At 40.6% G+C, this 23,168-nt stretch overlaps 1 protein-coding gene across 17 annotated transcripts in view; it reads right to left on the bottom strand.

The window, feature by feature from the left end:
• CADPS (calcium dependent secretion activator) overlaps nt 1-23,168 on the bottom strand; it is a gene marked incomplete at both ends in the record, with an annotated part of 442,011 nt that overhangs the window by 39,680 nt on the left and 379,163 nt on the right. For all 17 annotated transcript variants that reach the window (XM_084246953.1, XM_084246956.1, XM_084246954.1 and 14 more), the window contains one exon: nt 4,480-4,512. In XM_084246953.1, coding sequence (XP_084103079.1) covers nt 4,480-4,512 — 33 coding nt within the window. The remainder of the gene's footprint in view (nt 1-4,479; nt 4,513-23,168) is intronic.

The raw sequence follows: 23,168 nt of genomic DNA, 5'->3' as shown, positions 1-23,168 counted from the left end.
GGATTTTTACTGGATCCTCCACTAACTGAAACTTACAAAAATCATTTGAACTTTGCTTCATCATAGTTATTCCATCCGTAAAATGGGATTAACAATACCTCCCAACTTACCTTCAAGGGTTATTATGGTCATCGGCTAAAATAATGGTTGTTAAAATGCCTTAAAAATCATACATTGCTACATAGACACAAGCCACTATGATTGACCACCGTCCTCACCCCTGCTCCCCCAATTATTATCACTTCATAACCTTACCTACCTTTAGAATCTACTTGGGAACCAAGAAGAAAAGGTGGCTTTAGAGAAACCAACAGCAGAACAAAAATGACAAAGTCTCTGCAGGAAAATGTGTATAGTTTTCTCATAATAGTGTCCTCAGGTTTCCTCTCACAGCCATCTTCCCTTTTCACTAGTTTTATATACAATTCCAACAAAGTTGCTTTCCATCATTTGGCAGACCAGGAAAGGGGTGGGGGAGAGCAGAGGGAGACTGTCTGAAATGGGTATGCTGATAAAGAGCTCTGTCACCTTTGCTGATGTCCTGTCTGGGAAAGAGAAGGTGGCCGAACAATAGCACCAGACATGCAGATTCACCAGTGGTCAGCTGGGATTTGGGACTAGGGGCAGAGGCAGGCCCCCCCTATACTTCAGGAGACCCCACCAGTAGCAGGTCACTATGTGGCCACTAGGGAAGGACAGTCACAAGGTGATCCTTGGTCAATGAGAAAAGATATAAGTATGGTGATTGCCCTATTAAAAAGGCAGGAACTGTTTTATAATGCATTCTAAACAGATTTCTAACTAAAATGGTTAAAATAAACACTGTATTATTTCCTAATTACAATGTTTATTTTGAATGGGGCTTGAATGGATTGATGGAATAGGGTGTAAATTTTAGAAAACACATTAAACAAACAAATCAATCACCACATATTTCACTTCATTCACTTGTAGAAAACATAATTTATTAAGAGGTCACTCTGTGACTTAGGGAAAACAGAACATTTGTATCTTAGCTTTCTCCTATTAGGATACTTCTGAGCTTAAGGAAAACCAATTCAAATTTTCAGTATTCTAAGTAAGCCCTAGTTAGGAACACAAATCTGCTATGTCTGTACCATAGGGTCAAAATACTACGTCCAAGACAGAGAGATGTGCTTTGTGGACTGTGCAGTGTTTTGAATAACTGGCAATGGCCCTTCTCTCCATTAATGTGGATAATTAAGAGAAAATCTCTCAGATAACTGCTAGTCTCCATACGAACTAAACCAATAAAACGTGTGCCAAAAAAAAACCTCACATGGTAACACAGATGAACTCGGAGTCTTCAGAGTTAGAAAGAACTTAAGAGATGACTTTTATCTCACGTTCTTAAACCTCGCTACAAATGGGAAGGAACTGGGCAGCTTTGAAAAATAATAATGTCTTCCCCACATGCCGAGATTTTAATATGGCAAGCATCTTGGCGCTAAGACCAGTAAAGGCGCCCCAGGTGTTTCTAATATGTAGTGAAGGCTGAGAATTATTGATTTAGTTCATTGGTTTCCAAATTTGCACTCCATCAGCTACACATGCAGAACTTTTTAGAAAGAGGCTCCACTCAAAACTTCTGAATCAGAATCTCTGGGGTCAAAGGGTGGAAAATCTCTATTAAAAAACAAAAGCAAACCCAAAACATCTTGCCAGGTACTACTGCTCCACATGCCGGCTTGGGGACCACTGATTTAATAGGTATTAGTCACTAATATCCTGGCAAACTGGCTCTTTGAAACAAAATAACAAAAATAACAAAACAACAAACCTTGATTTACAGGGCTTGCCAATTTCAATGGTGTAAGGACTGCCACTCTGACTGAGTCCAGTTATCAAAGTGCCCTCACTGAAGGCAGGGTTTGAAAGAAATGAAGACAACTCACTCCCCACAGTCAGTGCTGCTGTGGTCCACACCACCGGAAGTGCAGCCTCTAAAGCATCAAACAGCTAGCACTGGAGATTGCAAGTTCTCTTATATAGCCAGGTGATGGTGGGCATACTATTTAACTTCCCTGTTCTTAAATTTCCTCAGCTGTAAAGCAGGATAATAGTATCACTCCCTTATAGAGGTGCTTTGAGAAACAGATTACTATTCTTTGCTATATATAATGTACATATGTGCATTATGTACTATTATTTTGTATAATTGTTTACTAAAACATTAATATTACGTTCTTTCAAAATATGTTAGAATAGTTTAAAATAATATAAAATAAATTATATCAAAATAGACTTTAATCAACTTAATTTTAAAGTTTAGTTTTGTCCTAAGCCATAATAATCGGTGAAATCACGGTTTGATGTGCTAATCATAGTTTTTAAAATAATCACTCAATTACCCAAATAAAGATGTTTATAAACTAAAATCATCTTGCAGGTGAAGAGTTTAAGAGCATAGTTTGAAATCTCAGCTGTGCCATTTACCAATTGTGGGATCCTGAGCAAATTAATCTCTCTGTGCCTCAGTTTCCTCATCTTTAAACTGGGGTTGTTGTGAAGATTAAATGTAAAGTGTTTAAAACAGGGTTCTGGCACATGGTGAATGCTTTATAAGATTTGGTTATGTTGTTATTATATTGCATATCATTAGTTGAAAGTGTACCATATTTTGGGACATGCGGCATCATTTTCCTTTCTCCCTAGAGGGTAAAAACTGCTAATTCAGCGTTGATCCCCCACTGCCTAGCAGGGATTCTGTCGTAGTATTATTCATCCATAAACATGGAATGACAGGGACATTTCAGGTTGGTGTAGAGTGCATTTTTTTCCTCAACCTTACGATACATCTAAACTTGGCATGCAGGAAGTAGACTGACCCACAGGAAATTGCCAATACTTCACTTTTTTAACCTCCCCCAAATTCCAATTTCAAGTTGCTAATACCAATTGCTGATTACCCTTGTCCAGGTATTTGGGCCTTGCCTACTGGACATGTCTAAATCTTACTGGTGAGATCTCCCCTCTGCTTTGAGACCCAAAGAAAACAGATGTCAGCCACCGCATCTTTGGGTTGGGAGCCAAGAATTTCAGGCAAGTGCTTGTGTCAGCAAATTCATCTCCCTCTCACCACATGCAGTGGAGTGGGCATCACCCTTTCCCTCCATGTGCTCTGCTCCTGCTGCTGAAATGTTTAATGAGAGCCGGGTATGGTGTTGAGAGTTTCACATATGTTCCACTTAACCTACACAACAAACCCATGACTTAGGCGTTACTTCCTTTATTTTGAAGATAGGAGAACAGAGATTTTGAGGAGGTTACTACCTGTGAATGAAAATTTTATAATATGGGACTTGGGAAAATAAAGTACTTTAACTTCGCTCTTTGCTGCAGTTATGTGAGCTTTTTCTATTCATTATAAGAACTATCTATGGAAAGGAGGCTGAGATCCCTTGATGAGAATTATTATATAAATTCAAAGCATAATTATTGATTGTACATTCTTTCATTAAACAAACAAAATATATGCTAATGCTATATTCACTCCAATTTTCCATTTTGCCATCCTTTGAGAAATAAGCCAATAAACCATTACACACTTAGCTTCCCAGGGAAATGAATTTAAATGTTAATATAAATCCTTTTAGAAAAAAACAAATTTTAACAAATAAGTATTTGAACAAGGAGGGTACTTAACCACGTTCAGAATGAGAAACGTTCAGGACAAGACCCTTGGTGGCTGTTGAGATAAGCTCTCTAAATTTAATATTTTATAATACACTCATACCTCTTTTGTTAGAAATGGAGAAACAGAATCATTTTCTTTTCCCCTGTATTGGAATATATTTAAATCTCTCCAATTTTATTTTGCTAATAGGCAAGGCAAAGTCTGTCTATAAATGTATCCTGATTTATCACAGGTAATCCCACAGTCTAGCATTCATGTGTAGTACTTAACCTCAATTTAAATGTAAATTTTGGGCAACTTGGAGTGCTTTATCTGTGAACTTTGAGAGCTCTCTTCATTAATGAGGTCTGCACTAATTATAAGCAGTTTTGTAAGGTTTTCTTAAAACAATTGCAGAATTGACCCAAAAAGAACAAATTCAGAATTTATTTGTTTTTAAAAAATACTGGCATCCTTGTACAAATTTCTAGCTCAGGGTTCTAGTCCCCAGGTGTGCATGCAGGAGGAAAGGCTAGCGGGTTGGTAACAGGATGGAATAGACTAGAGAAACCAAATGAAAATGAAAACAGAAGCGAAATGGAATTACCCTCAAACGGGACCTCTTTTTCCTGATGAAAGAAACCATACCCTCTTCTCATCTTAAACAATTTTACCACAAAATATTCTTGGCTGCCCTCCTTTGGTGACTCAAGTCAGGAATATACAATTGGCAGCAACTACTGAAAACAGCACCATCAAAATTCTCATGAAAGAAAAAAAAATAACCAAAAAAACCCCAAATAAAATAAAAAACCCCACAAAAACAATTTTCAAATACTCACAGGTACATCCACATATTTGGAAGCTGCCTTCACCTAGGGAGGAAAGAAAAGAATGGAAGTAAGGCTGGTGTTTATATTTAATTGTCACAGCTCAAAGCTCTATCTATCACCATCAGAGTTAAAACAATATGCTGGCACATGGCACTGACCAGGGAACACAGAAAGGTACTCAAAAATAAAATCTGTTTGCTATTTTCTGCCCTCAGCCACAGTCACTGTTTTGGAGAGAAAGAGAGAGAAAGCAGAGAGAGGGAGGGAGAGAGAATAAGAAGGGAGAATGGAAAGAGAGAACACATTTTCACTAATTCAGATTCTGGAGCCACTGTGGTGGCTTTGCATTTTCTTTCCCCTCTCTAAGATGGAGAACAAAGATTCTAGAAAAACCCAAACTGATTAGTGGTGGGCTCACTGGTCTACAGAAACAACTAAGACCATGGTCCTTGTTGTAGCTTGTGTCTCTGAGTACTTTGGATGCAGGTTCATCTTAATTGAATCCTTCAGTTTTCAGTTTTAGGTAACTTTTCAAGAGGGGGGGATGCAGTAGTGTGTGGGGTTTGGAGGGCACCAGGGCCATTCCAAACTGTCCCAAGGCTGCTGTGGGGTCTAGTTTTGTATAACAAAAAACCCAGAAGGGATGTGCAGGAAGTGTTTATGAAATGTATGTTCCATTTTGGGAAGGGAGTGTGGTGGAGTACTCTAGAGTTTGAGAGCATGAAGACTGGAGCTAGACTTGGGTTAAAATTCTGCTTCTGTGACATACAAACTCTGTCTCTGGGTAAATCAGTTTACTTCTGAGCCTCAGTGGCCTCATCCGCAAAATGGGGATACTAATAGACACCTATTACAGTAAGTTGACAAAGGAGTGAATGCACATGAAGTCCTGGCACAGGGAGCATGGACCAAATGGTAGCTAAGATGATCATTTCATAAGGCAATCTGGGTAGGCTCTGTGAGACTGACAAAGAGCTACATTTGAGGAATAAAATCTACGGAAGCAGGTCTATATGTTTCATTTTGACTCAGGTCATACATGTTCCTCGAGGCACAAAGACCAAGATTTTGAGGTCAGAATAGGCTTGCAGACTGAGATGCAGACAAAGCAGTTAGGATTCTATCTTGCCATCTGGCTGAGATTATTATCTGGAGTCACCACCTCTACCCAAATGTTTCCCAGGAAATTATCCAGGATAGCATTTTTTCCCTATTGATCTTTCCTCAAGTCACTTTTCAAAATGTCACCTTCCAAAGGAGAGAAGCAATTAGCCAACAGAGTGGGGTAGAAAGAACCCAGATTTTATATTTAAACTTCTGTAAATGACAGGACTTGTTGGCCCTGGGATAATCATTTCAAGTTCCTTAGCTTTGACGTCTAGATTTCTAGAACTGGGTGATAATACTGTGTACTTTGGAAGGCTGACGGCCTGATCAAGTGACAAAACATACGAGAAAGGGTTTCATGAAATTTAAAGGGCTGAGCACACAAAATTAGTTAATTATTGAGAAGGGAATGCATTCTACCTTCTGGAATCATTGCCAGCACCCAAGAGGATTCCTTAGAGATTCTCTTAGAGGTTCTAAGAGATTCTCTTAGAACCCTACCCTAGTCCTTGCAGCACTATTACAATTCAGTAATTTTGGTGCAATGTCTGTCTCACAGAATGTCATATCTTCCTCATGGCTGTCTTCCCAGTGACTCATTCAGTACCTGGCTTAGAAAGGGCACTTAGGAAACTTGTAGAAAGAAGGAAGGAGAAAAAGCTAGAGAGCACTTCTGGCTTCAGGACGATTGAGGAATATGCAGAAGGAGGAGATCTAGAAGTCACTGCTTGAGTAAGGCAACATAGTTGCAGATAAAGCTGGCTACCTGCAAAGGCTGATGGGTAAGGAAACCAGCTTGGGCCATTAAAGGGGTTTGAAAAAGACTTTCCAGATGTTGCACAATTAATATTTCCATAAAATAATTCCCAATTCCCAGTATTTCCCTTTGGTTTTGATCCAGAATTTAGTTTGGGCAAGAAGGAGACTTTAGTTTCATCCAAGTCTCTCCCATTTAAATAATATGTAACATTTATATGTTCTTCATGTTGTAAAACATTTTCATGAATAGTTTCTTATTTAGGCCACCTTGCAAAATGGGGGCTATTACTTACATCTATTTACAACTGAGAACATTAAAGGCCTTTAGAATAAAAAAAAAATTATTTGCTTAAATATCAGTTAGAATGAGGAGAGACCATGATTCACATGTATGTCTTGTAACCCCTGAGTTCCTCACCAAAGAGAGACAAGTACACGGAATTCAAGCATCAGTGGTCAGAGAAGGGGCTGGCAAAACAATTCTCAGCTAGAAATAGGCTCCTTTGCTCTGTAGAATTGGTGCTTGGCAGTTGGTAGGAGTTTTGCTACAGCTGAAATGATCAACCTTTAAACACGCCTACTCTTCATTTACCACTAACATGCAGTTCCAACCCGGAGAATGACACTAGTCAACTGTGATTCCTTTCAAGGCATTTTAGGAAGATGAGGCAAACCCTGTGTCATGAATGAAAGCCATCCAGTCTCCTCCATACCCTGGCCATCAGATTCTTAGGTTTGCTTTTTCATCTGATAGCTGCTGACTTGCCCTGAGTTTTATTGCTCTTTCTCCCATCCCCATAACATCAAAATACAGCTCAGAGTAAATTGTAGTCCTATTATTGTTAGAAACATGTGGTGTATCATTTTTGATTCTGGCTATTCAACTTTAAGAAAGATATTGCCCATGAGGACAGAAGGGAATCTTGAAGTATCTACTCTAAGGAAAGTGACAGTGGAGGTCATCATGAAGAGGGAGAAGGGCTGATGGCAGAGAAAATGATAATCTTTATGTAGTTAATTAGGGAGAGCCAATGCAGAAGTATTGGCCTTGTTCACCATGGTTCTAGAGCATAGACTCGGGATAAATGAGTAAAATGGCAGGATCCCAGAAGAAAGTGCAAATAGCTATCTTGGTCCAGTCAGCTACTCGCCATTTGTAGTGGCTGCAGCCTTCTCACTGGGAATAGCGCAAGGCTATGTAGGATGCTCTGAGGTCAGCCTTTCCCACAGAGAGGTTACCAGGTTACCACTTAAGCTGCTTCCTGTTTTCTGATTCTAGTCTCTTTTATAAGTAGGAAGTTGTCATTAGCTCTAGTTTTTGCAGTAGACATGTTGAGATAGAGCAGAGTGAACCAACTGGCTGAACTCTGTTTCCTGGACCTCTTTCCTGTCTACTGCTAACAGTCCTACATTTAAGTATCACATTTAATTATCACACGTAAGTATCCACAGGAATATGTCTGTGCCAGCTGTACACTAACTCAACAGGAAGAACCAGCTCTACTTAACACACTAGGGCCTTGGAATTGTCACCAAGGGTCAGAAATCTAAGCACACACCAGGCACTATCGACCATCCGAGACATTTTCCATTAGAGGTAGATGCTGTTTTGATGAATAAAACTCAAACAATTTAAAAATGCACCATTTAGGTTATAGAAGTTTGTCATTATATACTTCTCCCCCCCTCCCCATTAAGAGTTGTCAAAATGTGTAGTGATGTAATTTTCTTTAACTTTAAAAGAAATCTTCCTAGTGAAATGGTGAAGAATGAACTCAGGATTGGCAGGGTTAGTCTGGCTTTGTCATTTTTCTTGCTCAGTGACTTTGAGCAAGTTACTTAACTTCTCTTAGCCTCCTCTACAAATGAAACCATAACACTGTTCCTCGCAGGGACACTGAGAGCATCGGCTGCGGTGACTCACCCACCTGAGTGCTAGCATAGCACCCGACACATGCTGAAACAGCCACCAAATATGCTGCTGATGCGATCAAACTCTCGCTCCTCTTCCAGGTGGCAGCGTGACATCAGTCCCACTCCCCACCTGTAGCCCATGGGCACTTTGTTGCCATAAAAAGGATGCTGGAAACTCCCCAAGTTACCAGCAGGTATCTGAGCTGATTTTCAGTCTGGCATACGTTCTGCTCGTTCTGTGAAAACCCTGTGCGCTGGAGAACCCCCCTCTAACACTGAGGCAGATGGCAAAGAGTGAAATGGCCATACCCCAGGTCAGTGGGCACTACAGACCTGCTGCTCACTGGGGCCAAGTTACATCCCCTGGGGCCCAGAAGATGGGGGTGAGGGTAGAGGTTCTGTCCTAGCCACATGCACCAGTAACCGTTGCTAAGCAGGGACTTCACTGTCCTTTAGGGAGATGCAGGAACTGTGATTTCAGTCATTTCCTGAGACTGCATGCCTTCTGACCACCCCCTTAAAGTGGGAAAAAGAACAACCCTTGACAAGAAGTGTTCATGAACAACCTCCCCTCTAGTCTCCTGGACAGAAGCAGTTCTGGGAAAATAGGTTAGTAAAAATGACACAAAGCAGAAGAGGCCAGTGGAGACTAAGGATGAAGGTGAGGAGTCAGCTGTCAGCGAGCAACTTGCTCGTGTTTTTACATGCTGGAAGCAAAGAACACTGTGTCCAAGGGGCTGTAGGATGAAGACATTTCCGAGCCCCTTTCTTAGGTGATGTCCAAATGTACCATCTCTCCAAACACTCCGGAAGAGTCTGGTCTACGCAGTAACTAACAGCTATCCATAACACTTCTGAGTGCACTCTCCTGTCCAGCTGGAGAGTTAGGAATTTTGCAATAATTACATTTAATCTTCACAACAACCTTTTCATAGGAGTTCCTATTTATACTCCCATTGTATAGTTGAAGAAACTGAGGCTGCCAGAGATGAAGTAACTTGGTTTAAAGTCACCCAGATAGTAAGTTACAGTTTTGGACCTCCCATAGTCTCATGGGCTCATTATCCAGTTAAAAGAAATTATCAAACCACTTTTATTAATCAGTCATATTTAAGTCTTGGATGTGTGTGTGCGTGTGTGCAGACACAACCTAAAATAGTTGGAAAAATGTATGAAGGATTTGAATAATTATCTGCACTGACTCAATCAGGGCAGAAGGTCCAGAACGGTTTCTCTGACCTGAATGTCCCAGCTAATTACCTCGACCCTCCACCTGACTTAGCGTGTGTAGATAGGCTTAATGGTTTCTCTATTGAGCTCTTCCATTATTTTTCAGGTGCCCAAGGTAATCTTTTCATTGAACACTCACCATTCTTGGATTTTCACAATGCTGATGACTAAGGGATTTTCTTCTGCCTGGTCCTAATAAGGGGACCTGAGTTAATCACTGTGTAGCTTTGATAGGGAGCACGGCGGGGGCTTAAACCACTTCTCTTGCTTCATTAGGGGAAAAAGCAACCCAGGTGCAGACCACGAGGACCTCAGGGTTTGATACTATTAAATCAATGCACAGACAAAAAAAAAGTGGATTAGGTCCTTTTTGCAAACAGAAATCTGGTGGGTAAGACTCAAAGATGGAAGAAAAAAGAGGTCTGAACAGATACCACTGCATTAGTGACTGCCGGAGCCCTCCTTTCTCCCCATAGCCTCTTAAAAAAAATCCACAAAAACAAAACCAGGGAAACAATTATTCTCTGCACGGCACTGGTTGACTCCATCCCTGCCTGTTTGACTTCACAAGAGCTCTGAACTGATTTCTCTGCTTTGGCCCAGAAATTGCCAATCATACTATCATTTCAAGGGACTGTCAACATTTTCTTCAGTGGTAGCCTTCTAAAATTTCTGCTGCCAGCCTAACAATGCTATTTGGCTTCTTTCTGTACTTCCTTAACCCAGACGATTGTAAAGATGTGGATATTTTTTTGACTTGAGGCAGATCAATAAGTAGAAATGTTGTTGAGTGGGATTACACTCCATAAAACAATTTTATCTCTTTTTAGTTGAATTTTATCATCTAAACCATCCACATGTCTGGAATGTAGACTATGAGAAATCAGAATGTCTCTTTTCTCAGGTCTACACTGTCTGGTAGACAGTAGGGGCTTGATAAAAACGTGTTGGATGAATAAACATCTGAGTATGATAGTCAGGGTTGAGGTTGCTAGTGCTTCCTTATAGTTGGCTTTAAAGGGAAATCTAAGAAAAGTGAAATTAGGGACTATCAGTTCAAAAGCAACTGGTATTTGCTGACTCTATGAGAAGAGCTTATAAGGTGTCTTGTTCCCCTATACTACGAGCAGGGGAAGAGCTCGGAGTCAGGAGTCAGATTCACGGGCTGGCATCGGTCCTGTCATCCACCAGCTGTGGACCAGGTAACTAATCTCTCTAAGCTTCAGATTCTTCCTTGGCAAATATAGAAGGTGACAATGATACCTTCCTTACAAGGAGGTTGTATGGATTACTAATTTTAAAAGGACAGATTTCTTAAGTGTTTAGCACATGCAGGACACTATTCTCAGTATCTGACCTGATTAATTTATTTAGTTCATGCAACAAATTAAATGAGTTACTGTATATCAAAACCATTGTGCAGAATGTGGCTCTTAGCATATGCTCAAAAAGTATAGGTGATCATTTTTATACTCTTTTCCTTTTACCTCCAAAGGGGCTGATTTGATCGGTCAGGTTCCAGGGTATTTGTTAGACTATGCTTGCTAGTGGATGGGGCCCTTAAATCTGAAATTCTTGCACACTTAGGTGTGGTATTTCCATTTCACAGTTAGAATATTTCAGGCGATAAGAGATATGACCATCTGATCTTACTTTTGCTGTTCTTTGCTAGCCACATGCCAAGTTGTGGCCACCACCTTTTCTCTGATCTACTTCTCCCTGGTCGCTCAGGCCTCACCTCTTAGAACCAACATGGCTCTGGAGAGTTCTCGGGATTGGAATGTGGACCCCAGCCCAGCTCACGACATGATAGCTCATTTCCAAAGATGCTTGCCAATAATTATTTTGCTCCCTGACTAGGCGACTTCATTGAGAAATGGAGTGTGTTCCTCCATCCCCCTTGAATCTGAGCTGGTCTGTGACTAATTTCACCAGCAGAATATGATGGAGGTGATACATGCCAGTTCTAAGCCTAGCTTTGAAGAGGGCTGGCAGCTGCCACTTTCTCACTCTTGCAAGCCAGCTGTCACTTAAGTGTCACTACCCTGAGACTACCATGCTGCAAGAACCCCAAGTCATGTGGCGATATCGGCAGGATGAGACCCCATATGGGGAGAAAGAAGCCACATGGAGACACAGCAAATTATCAGCCATCCAACCCCAGCCTAGCTCAGCCACCTGCTGAATGCAGCTATGTGAGTGACCCCTGTGACAGCCACATGGAACCAAAGAGTCTCCTAGTCAAGTCTGTCTCAAATTCCTGACCCATAAAATTGTGAGCAAAAAAAAAAAAAATGTTTTAAGTTTCTAATTTTGCTATAGTTAAGCAGCAAGGGATCACCAAGACATTCAATAAGGTGTTACTTTGTTTCATATTTCCTCAACTTTACCCTTTGCATATATTTTCCTGGGGGATGCTGTGGGGAGGTTCATGATGGTCTAGAACAGGATTTGGATAGTCCTGGGTCTCCTGGTTATAAAACCATGAATGAACAACCTGATTTTCAGCCAATCCTTAATGATATCTATGGAGTAACATGTATGGGACACTGTGCAAGGTACCCTATGTATAATTAGGTTATTTAATCACTAGTGTAAATCTTGGAAAGTTCATTTCATCATCCCCCTTTCATAGACAGGATGCTGAGTCTCAGAGAGGTTAAGCAACGTTCGCTCAAGAGGGAAACAAGTGGTGTTGCTGGAGTAGGAGGCCACGTCTGGTTAGAAAGTACAGTCCTTCAACAATATAAACTTGTTGACATTTTGAAAATGTAATGTCTAAAGTTATTTCTTACCTATGACCAGCTGTGATCTGGGAGAAGGGGAGTCTAATTTTTCAGAGGTACAGGGCTTTGGGCTAGACAGATCTTGGTTTGCGTTATGCTCTATATGACCTTGGGAAAATTATTTAGCCTTCAAATTTGTATCATTTCACCTGAAAAATGAGGATAACTACAATATCAGAGGGTTCTTGTGAGACTTCACAACCTGACATCATGTAAGGTGTTCAATACTGCGCTGCTACATGGTGAGAGTTCAATAAGCATTAGTTAATATTACATTACTAGTGTCCAATTAACTTGTGATTAACTGGAAGCTGGCTGTATCACGTGTGTTCCCATGTACAGGTTTTTTTTTTTTTTCTTGTGGGACCCTCGCCAGTGGTCGGGGATCAAACTGGCCTGCAGAGGCTGTGGGCAGCCTCACAATCCAGCGCTCAACCGCTGCGCCACCAAGGGAGACCCTCCCATGTACAGTTTTAATACTAGAACAAAGGGTGCAAACTGTGGCTAGTGAACCAAATATAGCTGGCTCCCTGTTTTTGTATGGTCCACCAGCTAAGACTGGTTTTCATATTTTTAAATGGTTGAAAGAACGGTATGTCCCAACATGCAAAAATTATGGGGAAATTGACATTCCAGGGTTGATAAATTAAGTTTTATTGGAACACAGTCACACCCATTTATTTATATCTTGTCCATTGCTGCTTTTATGCTATAAAAGCAGAAGTTAAGTAACTGTGGCTTGTAAAATAAGAAATATTTACTATCTGGTCCTTCTCAAAGGTTTTCTTACCTCTAGGGTAGAACATGATTCAAGTGAGAGACAGTGGGTGGGGTGAAGGAAAAATCACAAAATGTAAATTTCAATCCATTGAATGGTCAATTGACCGTGGCTGTTTGTCTATCATGCTGGCCTCATGTCCTTATTTATCCTTCAGAGTGGGCTGGGCTAACTGATTCCTGATTTCTTCCAGAATTAAAAAATGTCTGTGATTCTCACATGGTGAATGAGGCAGGGTCTAAATAAAATGTGGGATCGGAAACACTTCCCACACCTTGAAAAGATTATAAATACGCTCATAGTAAAACAAAAGACTATTAATATTTTGGTGTTAATAACAGCTCTAGAAATGAGGCTGGAGGAAAAACTGTAGTAACAAGCAAAGGGAAAAAACATTACAGATAAATAAAGACTATTTGCAAAGGTATGAGACCACGTAGCCTAGCCCAGTGGGTAATCTTAGCAGAGAGAATAAAGGATTACAGCAAAGCAGCTTGTGGTTAGCATTTAACCTGTGCCAGGCACTGTTTTCAGGGTGGCTCGTGAACCACCTCACTTAATATTCCTGGCTTCCTCTAGTCTGTGCCACTTTGAGATGTTGGAAGGATTAATGAAGATGACACAAGTAAAGGGACATTTCAAGGCCTTGATACACAGTAAATGCTCTGCCACTCTTGTTGGAGTTACTAGGCAAAAGGAACAAGCTTTCTGGGCCCGGTCAGTGAGTCCTTCTCTTTACTTGTTCCTACATATTCTCCCTGGCCTCCCGTTTTCACGTTCTCCTTTTGTGGTTGAGTTGGAATTGGCAGGTTTTAGAGCTAAATGCTCAAGCCCCTATGATCAGTATTTTCAGGTCAATAATATCGGAGAAGCTGTGACTACATCATTGACCAGTAGACCGGAAATATCTGAAAAGGTACATGGGGATTTCTATCAGGGATCAGAGACAGCATGAGGAAGTGGTTTAGAGCACAGACTTGAGTTGGAGTACACGGGAACAGACCAAATTCTAGCTCCTGCACTTCCTAGATACACTAGTGATTTCACATCTCATTTTCCTCATTTATAAGTGGAGATTATAGCAGTCTTCATAGAGTCTTTGAGTTACCAGCTGAGTTTCTAGCCCAGTTCCCAGGGTGTAGTAACAACTGTATGTCTGCTATTACTATAATTTCTGCTGGAAAATCAGGTTGTTCTAGGAAATCAGATTTGTATATTAAGCTTGGTCTGCCCCTGCACAAACCGGCAGCTACATGTAGTTTAAACAACTTAAACAAAATACAAAAAAAAAAAAAAAGTCGACGATTACTTCTATTAGCCACATTTTAAGTACTTATGAGTCACACATAGTTAGAGACTACTTACTGTACCAGACAGTTTAGACACAGAAAGTTTCCACCACTACAGAAAGTTCTATTGGACAATGTTGCTCTAGACTCAAGAGACATTCACAATGATAGGTTATTACATTTTTAAGTGATAAAACTGAAGAAATGTGACATTCCTAGCCCATGTCAGGACAAGAGACCAATTAGAGGAACAAGTAGAGGTGAGAAAAGGGGGTGGGTGTCAGCAGCCCCACCCTGTGGATGCACGAGAACTAAAAGTCACAAAGGTACCAAGACAGGAACAATACTGATATGACTGTAAACTGGAGAAATGGAAGGTGGTAAAGTGAGTTAAAGCACTATCTATTAGAGAGTCAATTTCTGACATCAATAAACCAAGAAGTAGCAACATAAGAGTAGTACTTAAAAGGTTAAGGAAATTAAAAGGTACAACTTCCAGTTTAAATAAATAAGTCTTGGGGACATGAGGTGACAACACTGTATTGCATTATTTGAAAATCGTTAAGATGGTAAATCTTAAAATTCTCATCATCACAAGACAAAAAGTTTTGGAACTATATTTGGGATTGGATGTTCACTAGATTTATTGTAGTGATCATGCTATAGTATACACAAAAATTGAATCACTACATGTGTATCTGAAACTATTATATTATAATATCACACGTTATTATACCTCAATTTTAAAAAGAAGAATAACCTGAATATCTTTTTAAAAAAGAAATTGTACTTAGAGCTATAAAGGTAAAAACAAAATTGTCCCTTCTGGAGTAAGGAACTGAGGAAGCAGAACGTAGGACAGAGAACAAGTTGTTTTCTTTAAAAATTATGAGTGTTTTTGTACTATTTTGTCTTCTAACCATATACATATATTTCTTTCAAAGATATTATGGAAAAAAAGGATGCAAGAAGTGACAGAATTTTCAATATTATAGTGAAGAAAGGCATGTTGCAGAAGAATATATGTTTTCCAGGTAACTTCTTTAAGGCTTTTTAGTTGACTGAAATCAGGATTTTGAGATCTGTCCTCTACAAAGGCAAAAGCAAAGCCAATACCGCCCCACCCCCCGCGATACATAATTTGGATGCTCTAAGTGCATCTTGGGAAGATGAATAAATTGTAAGTGCCAACTGAGGGACCGACTGCTTGGGGGAGACAGAATGTGCCAGTGGGTGGATGTACTGGGACTGTGTGTGCGGGTGAGCAGTTGAGCAAACCTCAGTGGCTCCTGCTTGGGGCCAAGTGACAATTACAGTGAAAACCCCTTCCAACACGTTTTGAGGACTGGAGAAAAACACAACCCTTGGAGTATATGTGGAATCATAGAGAGTTTGATGGATTCCCAGAGCTCTTTCACCAGAGGTCTTGAGATGTCTCTATTGCCTTCCAGAGATCAATGGCATTTCCAGTCAACTGTGTGGCACTGTGCCCACAGAGCCCCATGGAAATGCTATGTGGACACACATACTATACTTTGAAGTCATTATGTCTTTCTCTATTCTTTAGGAGGGCCAGAGTTTATGAATGCTGTTTTTACAGATGTGGGAGTGGTGACATCCTAATTTTTTCTTGGGTAGCTCACTGGATAGCAACTGCTCAGAAAACAAGGTCTGTTTTTCAAATTCAATTCACATTAGAAAGAGGGAAGTAAACACTGAAATTGAAAATATGGTCTCCCTATATTCAGTAATGCCCACCACCTTTAGTTCTTGTGCATCCACAGGATGAGGCTGTTGACACCCACCCCCTTTTCTCACCCCTACTTATTCCTCCAATTGGTTTCCTGTCAATGGAAACAGTGTTAACATTTTATTTTTTTTAATGGCCAGAGAACACTGGATTCCAAGTCTGTGCTTTCACTCTTGCTCTCTTGTCTATTGGCTACATAACTTTGGCAAAAGTAATTGCTTAGTTTTCTTATACACAACATGGGAATATTTCATACCTGACATGCAGTCATACATAAGATATGGATATATTTACCATCCATAGTTACACTAATCTATCCAGTTTTTAAAAGGGCTTGTCTTCTCATTTTACAAATGATGGAACAGTATAGTTCAGAGATGGTAAGTTGCTTTCCCCAAGGAACACAGCTAGGGTAACACACTGAGTTAGGGTTTAAATCAGTGGGTCTCACTTCAAAGACCCATTACTGAAATACTACATTGCTATATACTGCCCTAATTTTTCATAAGCTAATTTAACAATGTCTTTTTTTTTTTTTTTTTTTTTTTTTTTTTTTTTTGTATAGAGGCATGCTTTATTTATTTGTTTGCTGGTCTGTTTGTTTGTTTTGTTTTATACATGCACTGGGTACAGTCAGAAGCGCGGGAGGGTGAGAGAATTCACCAGAGCCAGAATGGGGAGCAGAGCAGGCAGAAGGACCGAAGTACACTGCTGAGGGGAGCAGCGGGCGGCAGGAGAGGTCTGCGCGCCATGTGGGACCCTCCTCCGGTGGCCGGGGAGCAGCCGGGGATCGAACCGGCGCCGCAGAGGCCGCGGGCAGCTTCGCAACCCAGCGCTCAACCGCTGCGCCACCGGGGAGGCCCTAACAATGTCTTAAAGTAAAATCCAGATGATGACTGTGGAAGTACTTTGAAAAGCAAAAAGTGTTCTAATATGATGATATATTCATCTATTACCACAAATAACACCTCATATGTAATTATCTATGTAACTACCATAAACATTCTAATGGCCTTTAAGAACTACTACAGAGCTTCAGAAGGGCCGGGGGAAGGTGGGAGAGAACCCAGACTGTCCTGGCAAGTGTCCATGGGCAACAAATACAAACCCAGAGTTTCAGAACTGCTGGCTGATTGTACAGCTTCTGTGCATGTTCATAAATATTGATTATGAGTAAACTATTATCATAGTAATGAGGGTAATAATGCCTCCTACAGCCCATCCTACATATTACTCGAAGTCCCTACCTTTCATTAAACAAAGAGCTTCTGGCACTGCTGGCGAGTTGGGCAAGAGGCAGGGAAATGATCTCTATTAAGCAAAAGCATTCTGTTCCATGCACCGATTAGGAGCAGCAGCCTCATTAACGATGAGAATTGTACGCGTCTCCTGTTGCTCGGGGTACTGTGCTCCGAGACTGGGTCCAGGAAGTGTATGTTCTCATCTCTCTTCCCCCCCTGGGGCTTTGGAACAGATGCCCAATTGAAGTAGACCTGTTTTTCCTTCCAGTTTTCCTCATTTCTGTCCCAATCCTTCATTCCCAGAGAGGATTTCTGCAAGGCTCAAAAGCTCCTTCAAGCCTACCCTTTCATGCTGCTAAGACTTAATAATGGTTGCATGCTTATTATTTGCCTGTAAGAGGCTAAGCAATTTATAAGTAATTAACTTTCATAATGGTGGGCATGATGATTATCATCATTTACATATAAGGAAACTGAGGCTCACAGAGGCTTAACAACTTCCTAAGAGACCCACGACTGGCAGCCACCTGGGGCTGGTATTTGGTTGGGCACCAGGGTTTGCCTGCTTAAAGACTCTGTACTGCCTTTCCACTTGTCTATTTAAGTGTACACTCTCATTTGAGGGTGTGCATTCTAAACTATTAGTTTTGTAAAATTTCTAAATAGGCATGAAAGCTTATTTTCATTTGATTTTACATGAGGGCTCTGTCCACTCTGGCCTTTTTTGGGTCCTGCCTTGTCTTCTGAACATCTCTCAATACTAACAAGGCCGAGAGAACACAGCTGGAAGAGGACAAGGGCCATATCTTACTCATGTCCCTGGCTTTGGCATGACCCTGGTTGTGAGCAAAGGGGGGCAATACTGGCATGACTAGGAGTGGCATTCACCATAATGTTTCTGCAACAAAGGATCACCTGTTGCTCTGGATGCCCTCTCTCCCTGGGGAGCTTCAGCCTGAACTTGAAGGTGAAGATAGTTTATATCATCACCGCCACAGCAATTTGTCTATCATAGTTAGCCTGCTACACAGTGGAGGGCTTTCTCCCCTCCCACCCTTTCTTTTCTCTCATCTCAGGTAAAGAGTGGGCAAAACAACAAATGGCTAAGATCGAGTATGGGTTCTCTGATTCAAGTAGCTGTTCAAGTTATTTTTCCCTCTGGTCTCAGTCACTGCAAAATGGGGTAGCCGGGTTTCATCACAACTTCCCAAACTTCCTGAGTCAACACCACCTTCTTCATTTTGGCTATTGCCCATGTGCCATCTGCACTATATTTACTTATTTACTTAATGTCCCTCTTTAAGTTGGCTCACTTTTAAAATACTTAATTATATCACTTCATATCATTACCATAAATGGAAAATCAGTATCACTCTCAGTAAAAGAAGATAGGGGTGAAAATAAATAATATAAATAAAATTAGTAAATTCTAGGTAGATGTGGCTGCCTGCTGTAAGGGCAGCCTGAGGCCTGCTAGTGCTTTCATTCCCTTTCTCTGTTACACAAGAACATTTGGAATTTTAGACAAGTGGAAGAGACAGGTAATCTCTAACTGGAAACTTTCTCCATGATATAAGGACAAGAATGAAAATAACATTGGAATGGGAATAACCTCTCATGGTGTGACTGGTGTTTAATCTGAGTTTCTGTACCATCTGACATTACATCGGGTACCACATGGTCCTTATTCTATGCTTGGAAAACACCTGGGATTTACTAGTAGAAAGACTTGAAGAAGTGGCAGAAGAAACAAAGAGAGCAAAAGAGGAAGAAGAAGAAGAATAAAAATAAGAGGGAAAGGTAGGAAAAGAGAGGAGGGCGGAGGGAGGAGGAGGGAGGAAGAAGGAAGGAAAGGGGGGTTGTGTTTGTTGATGTCTGTGGTCCAAATATTTCAACCATGGTTGATTTCAAGCTCCAACATGATGTCACCGACTGCTGAGATAGAAAGAGATATAGTCACTGTCACTAGCAGACAGAAACGAAGCAGACTTCAGGACTTCAGAGGAAACACTGCACCAGAAAGTCTCAAAAGTTCTTTCTGTGGTTTATAATATAGATAGTAACACCCAGACAACAGAGATAAAACCTTTAAAAAAGTTTATCTCAGTAACTTTCATTTATCAGTTATTAAAGTATGGCAGTTGATCAAGTAACTGAGTCTAGTACTCAATATTCAGTGACAAAATCACGCTAGTAACCACAATGATAATAATATCTAACAAATATGGAAAACTAACCCTATTTCAGGTATAACAACATGTTCTCATTTCATTCTAACAATACCATATAATGTCAGTCTTACCATTATTCCCATTTTACAAATCAGTAAATGTTATTATTCCCATTTTACAGCCAGAGGTTAGTTTATCTGTTGAAGATTATACACTGGTAAGGGGGCAGAACTGAACAAAGAAGCAACCCCTATGTATATTCAAATAAACCTGCCTCAACCCAAAATATGCTTGGGGAATGAGATATTCTATCTTGTTAAGCAAATATTTTGATTAATAGGAAGGTAGTCTAGAGACTACATATGTATGAAAAATTCTTGTAAAATAAAACATCAAATGCCAAAAATACACTAAAGAAAATAGAAGAGATCTTTCACGAATCAAATTTTTCAATATAAAAGTATGTTAAAATAGAAGTTACAGAGGAGTTTTGGTAGCTCTTATGATGCATAATAGTTTGACTTGCTTAGGAGAAATGACTATGATGCCGTGGGCTGAACAGGTAAAATAATGGTTGGTTAAAAGCATGAGGGTCATTAAGCTTTCCTACTTGAGTAAGTTGAAGGTAAGACTAAGAATGACTATTCTGGAGCACCCACAACACACCAGGGGTCATGCAAAGCCACATCCACTTTATCTCTCACTACCCTTTGACTTTCTGAAGTAGACACTGTCATTCCCATTCTGCAGATGAAGAAACAGAGGCTCAGAAATGAATGATCTGCCTGTATTTCTGTTAGTCTGACCCTTAAATCACATCTCTCCCTCGAACCTTCTCGTGAAAGTTCTCCCCTGCATGTAGCTCAGGGATTAGGCCAGAATCTCTATTTTTTCACTTCAGAATAATTATTTCCTGTCTGAAGTCATATACATGTCCATTAGATTTTTTTTTTTTTGTAGCTGACATTTCTGTAACCCAGTTGCTCAGCACCTCCCAGTCTGAGGAAAACACTGTGTCTGTCTTACATTCACTTTGAACTATATTCTTCTGTCTAGTAAAGAATATTAAGAGAAATGGTTAATTTTGGATGATTTTTTTTTTTCTGAAATGCTTCTGAAAGGTTGCTTGGACAGCAGGTATGTTAATTGTCAACTACATTTTCAAGGCCTGAACTGGAATTGAGGATGATGTCCTACTAGGTAATAAAATTATCTGTCATAGACCCCAAAGTGGATGTCAAGTTCTGAAACACTGGGGAGAGGCTGATGAAAGAAGTCAGTAGAAGGCCTGGCAGATGAATGCTTTATACTTCTTGAATGTTTTAGGGCTCTGTGTTTGTGTTGACCCATGTAAACAAAATATATTAGAGGAAATAAGTCTTTCCTTCCAAAGGAGGCTGAAAATGTCAAAATCAGAAGACCATGAATTCAACAGGGGCTTTTAACAGGTAGCATTCTTTCTGTGATCTCTCCTAACTTCTCCAATTGAATCAATTTTGATAGCATCCCTTAAATTCCAAACCATCGACAAGTTCCTTCCTGATCAGATTCCTGACTAGTTCTTTAACTCCATCCCTGCCATTGCCTCTCCCCCAACCCCTAAGGCCTCTCTCTGAGTCACAATAAACTTCCAGAATGTACTTGACCTCTTTTCTCCTCCAAATCTTTTGCATGTTGGAACTCTCTTTGGTCTCTTTTCTGCTTAGGGAACTTTTATTTATCTGTCAGATCTCAGCTTAAACATCATTTCCTTGATGGCCTCCCAGATGAGGTTGGATCCCCTTTGAGCTACGATCCCATTGCATATGCTATTTTTCTCTCTCTGAATAATCACCACATTTGTAAATGACTTGTTGAGAATACATCTCCCTCATGCAAATGTACAAAAAGAGGCATTGTCCCTTTTACTCACTGCTAAGCCCCCAGCACATGTATGCACTCAATAAATATGCGGTGAATAATGGAGTTACATGAAACTGAAAGCACAAAGGAAGTGGGGAATTCTGATGTTGATTAGTTTTATTGCAAAACTGGCTGGTGGGTAAATTATTTACACAATATTTTTGCTTGTAAAATGTAAAAAGATAAATTAATCTTTCTCCTAGGAAAGTTAGTGGATGGCTTCTGGAAGAGTCCCTAATTAACTTCATTTATGAGTTTCTGTGTTTCTATGGGGAAAAACACCAGGGTGATAATAAAGGAGTCAATCATAGGGGGAGTCTTAGCAGCTGTGTGACTCTGGGTAAATTACTCAACCTCCCTCATTTATAAAATGGGGGCAGTAATCGAATATATTGCAAAGGGTGATTGTGGGGATCAGATGAGAAGAAGCATGGACATCACAGAGCCTGGCACAAAGGATGTGCTAGCTATTTCTGCTACAGTGGGTACTTCTGTCCAGGCAGGCATCTCCACTCTGAAACGTAGACATGAACTGACCTGAATCCCATGAATTCAGCATCTGATACTTTGGTGATGTTACCTTTAGAGGATAGACCAAGATGTCTATATGTCTTTACCACCATCACCAGCCCACTCTAGAAAAACCCATTTCTCCCATGCTGGGCATTCCTTGAAACCAAGGCAAAAATGGAATGCCATCCTAAATAAGACTAACAAATGATCATGAACACGCACCCCACTATAATTTGAAATGCTTCCTGACCCAAATGTTTTATGGGAAGAAATGCATTCCCTTGAGACAGTTCTGGATTTTGCTAAAGGTAGCAGCCTCGTCCCCTGGCATGACATCAAGTGCACAAAAACAGTTGATTCTGCAGGTTGATCTACACAAACCCAGCCCTGGTAGTTGATTCTAGCAGAAAGTATGTCTGTTTTGTTTCATTGCTAAGTGTGAAAACAATTATGTTGCTGGAAAAGGAGGGGGGAATGGTGAATGAGGGTAAATTGAGATCTAGGAGACTGGGCATAAAGTAGGGTTTGGGCCTCTGACAGTCCTGAAATGGGTTTCACCCTCCCTGTCCTGAGTGCGTCCGTGTTACACTGTAACCATTGCAAGTAGATTTGGTTATTGGGGAGATCTTGGTTGAATTCTAGGGGGTTTCAGAGGATTTGATGCAATTGTTTTGTCTGCAAGGGGTGGGGCTAGACTCCTTTTAGATCTTCATTCCTTTTCTGAGATGCTGGAGTCTAGTGGGAGGGAGTGCGCTGGTGGAATGCTTAACTTTCTGGTGCTCAATTTCATCACCTGCAGCAGAACGATGATGCAGAGGATTGTTCAGAGGATTCAAGGAGAAAAATATATTGAAAGCATCAGCCTTGTGTGGGGCACTTAAAGTGCCTAAAGAAAAGAAGCTCTTGTAGCTACTGAGGCTTCTGAATTCATCAAATACAACCTTTGTCATATTACAAGGAAAGAATTAAAAGCCCAGGTCACACAGCTCCTGGTGAGAGCCGGGCTGGCTTGTTGGGCCTCACTGACTCAGGAATCATCTAAGCTCGCTGAACTCAGAGTACATCACAGTTCTCGGGACTTCCACCATTGCTCCTCTCAGTCTCTACTCCAAAAATCCTCTCAATCCTTAAACCCTGTTCACACAACCTCTAAAATATCCTCCAAAATGCCTCCTGCTTTCCTGGCTCATGGGTCTTGCAGTTGCTGCTCTTCCAGAAGATTCTCCTCTCCTCTCTACCCATGGCTAGCCCATTTAAG

Source organism: Talpa europaea (assembly GCF_964194135.1).
Source record: "Talpa europaea genome assembly, chromosome: 11".
Taxonomy (NCBI): Eukaryota; Metazoa; Chordata; class Mammalia; order Eulipotyphla; family Talpidae; genus Talpa; species Talpa europaea.
Note: the sequence above shows the minus strand (reverse complement) of the source record. Positions and strands in the feature narration are given on the sequence as shown.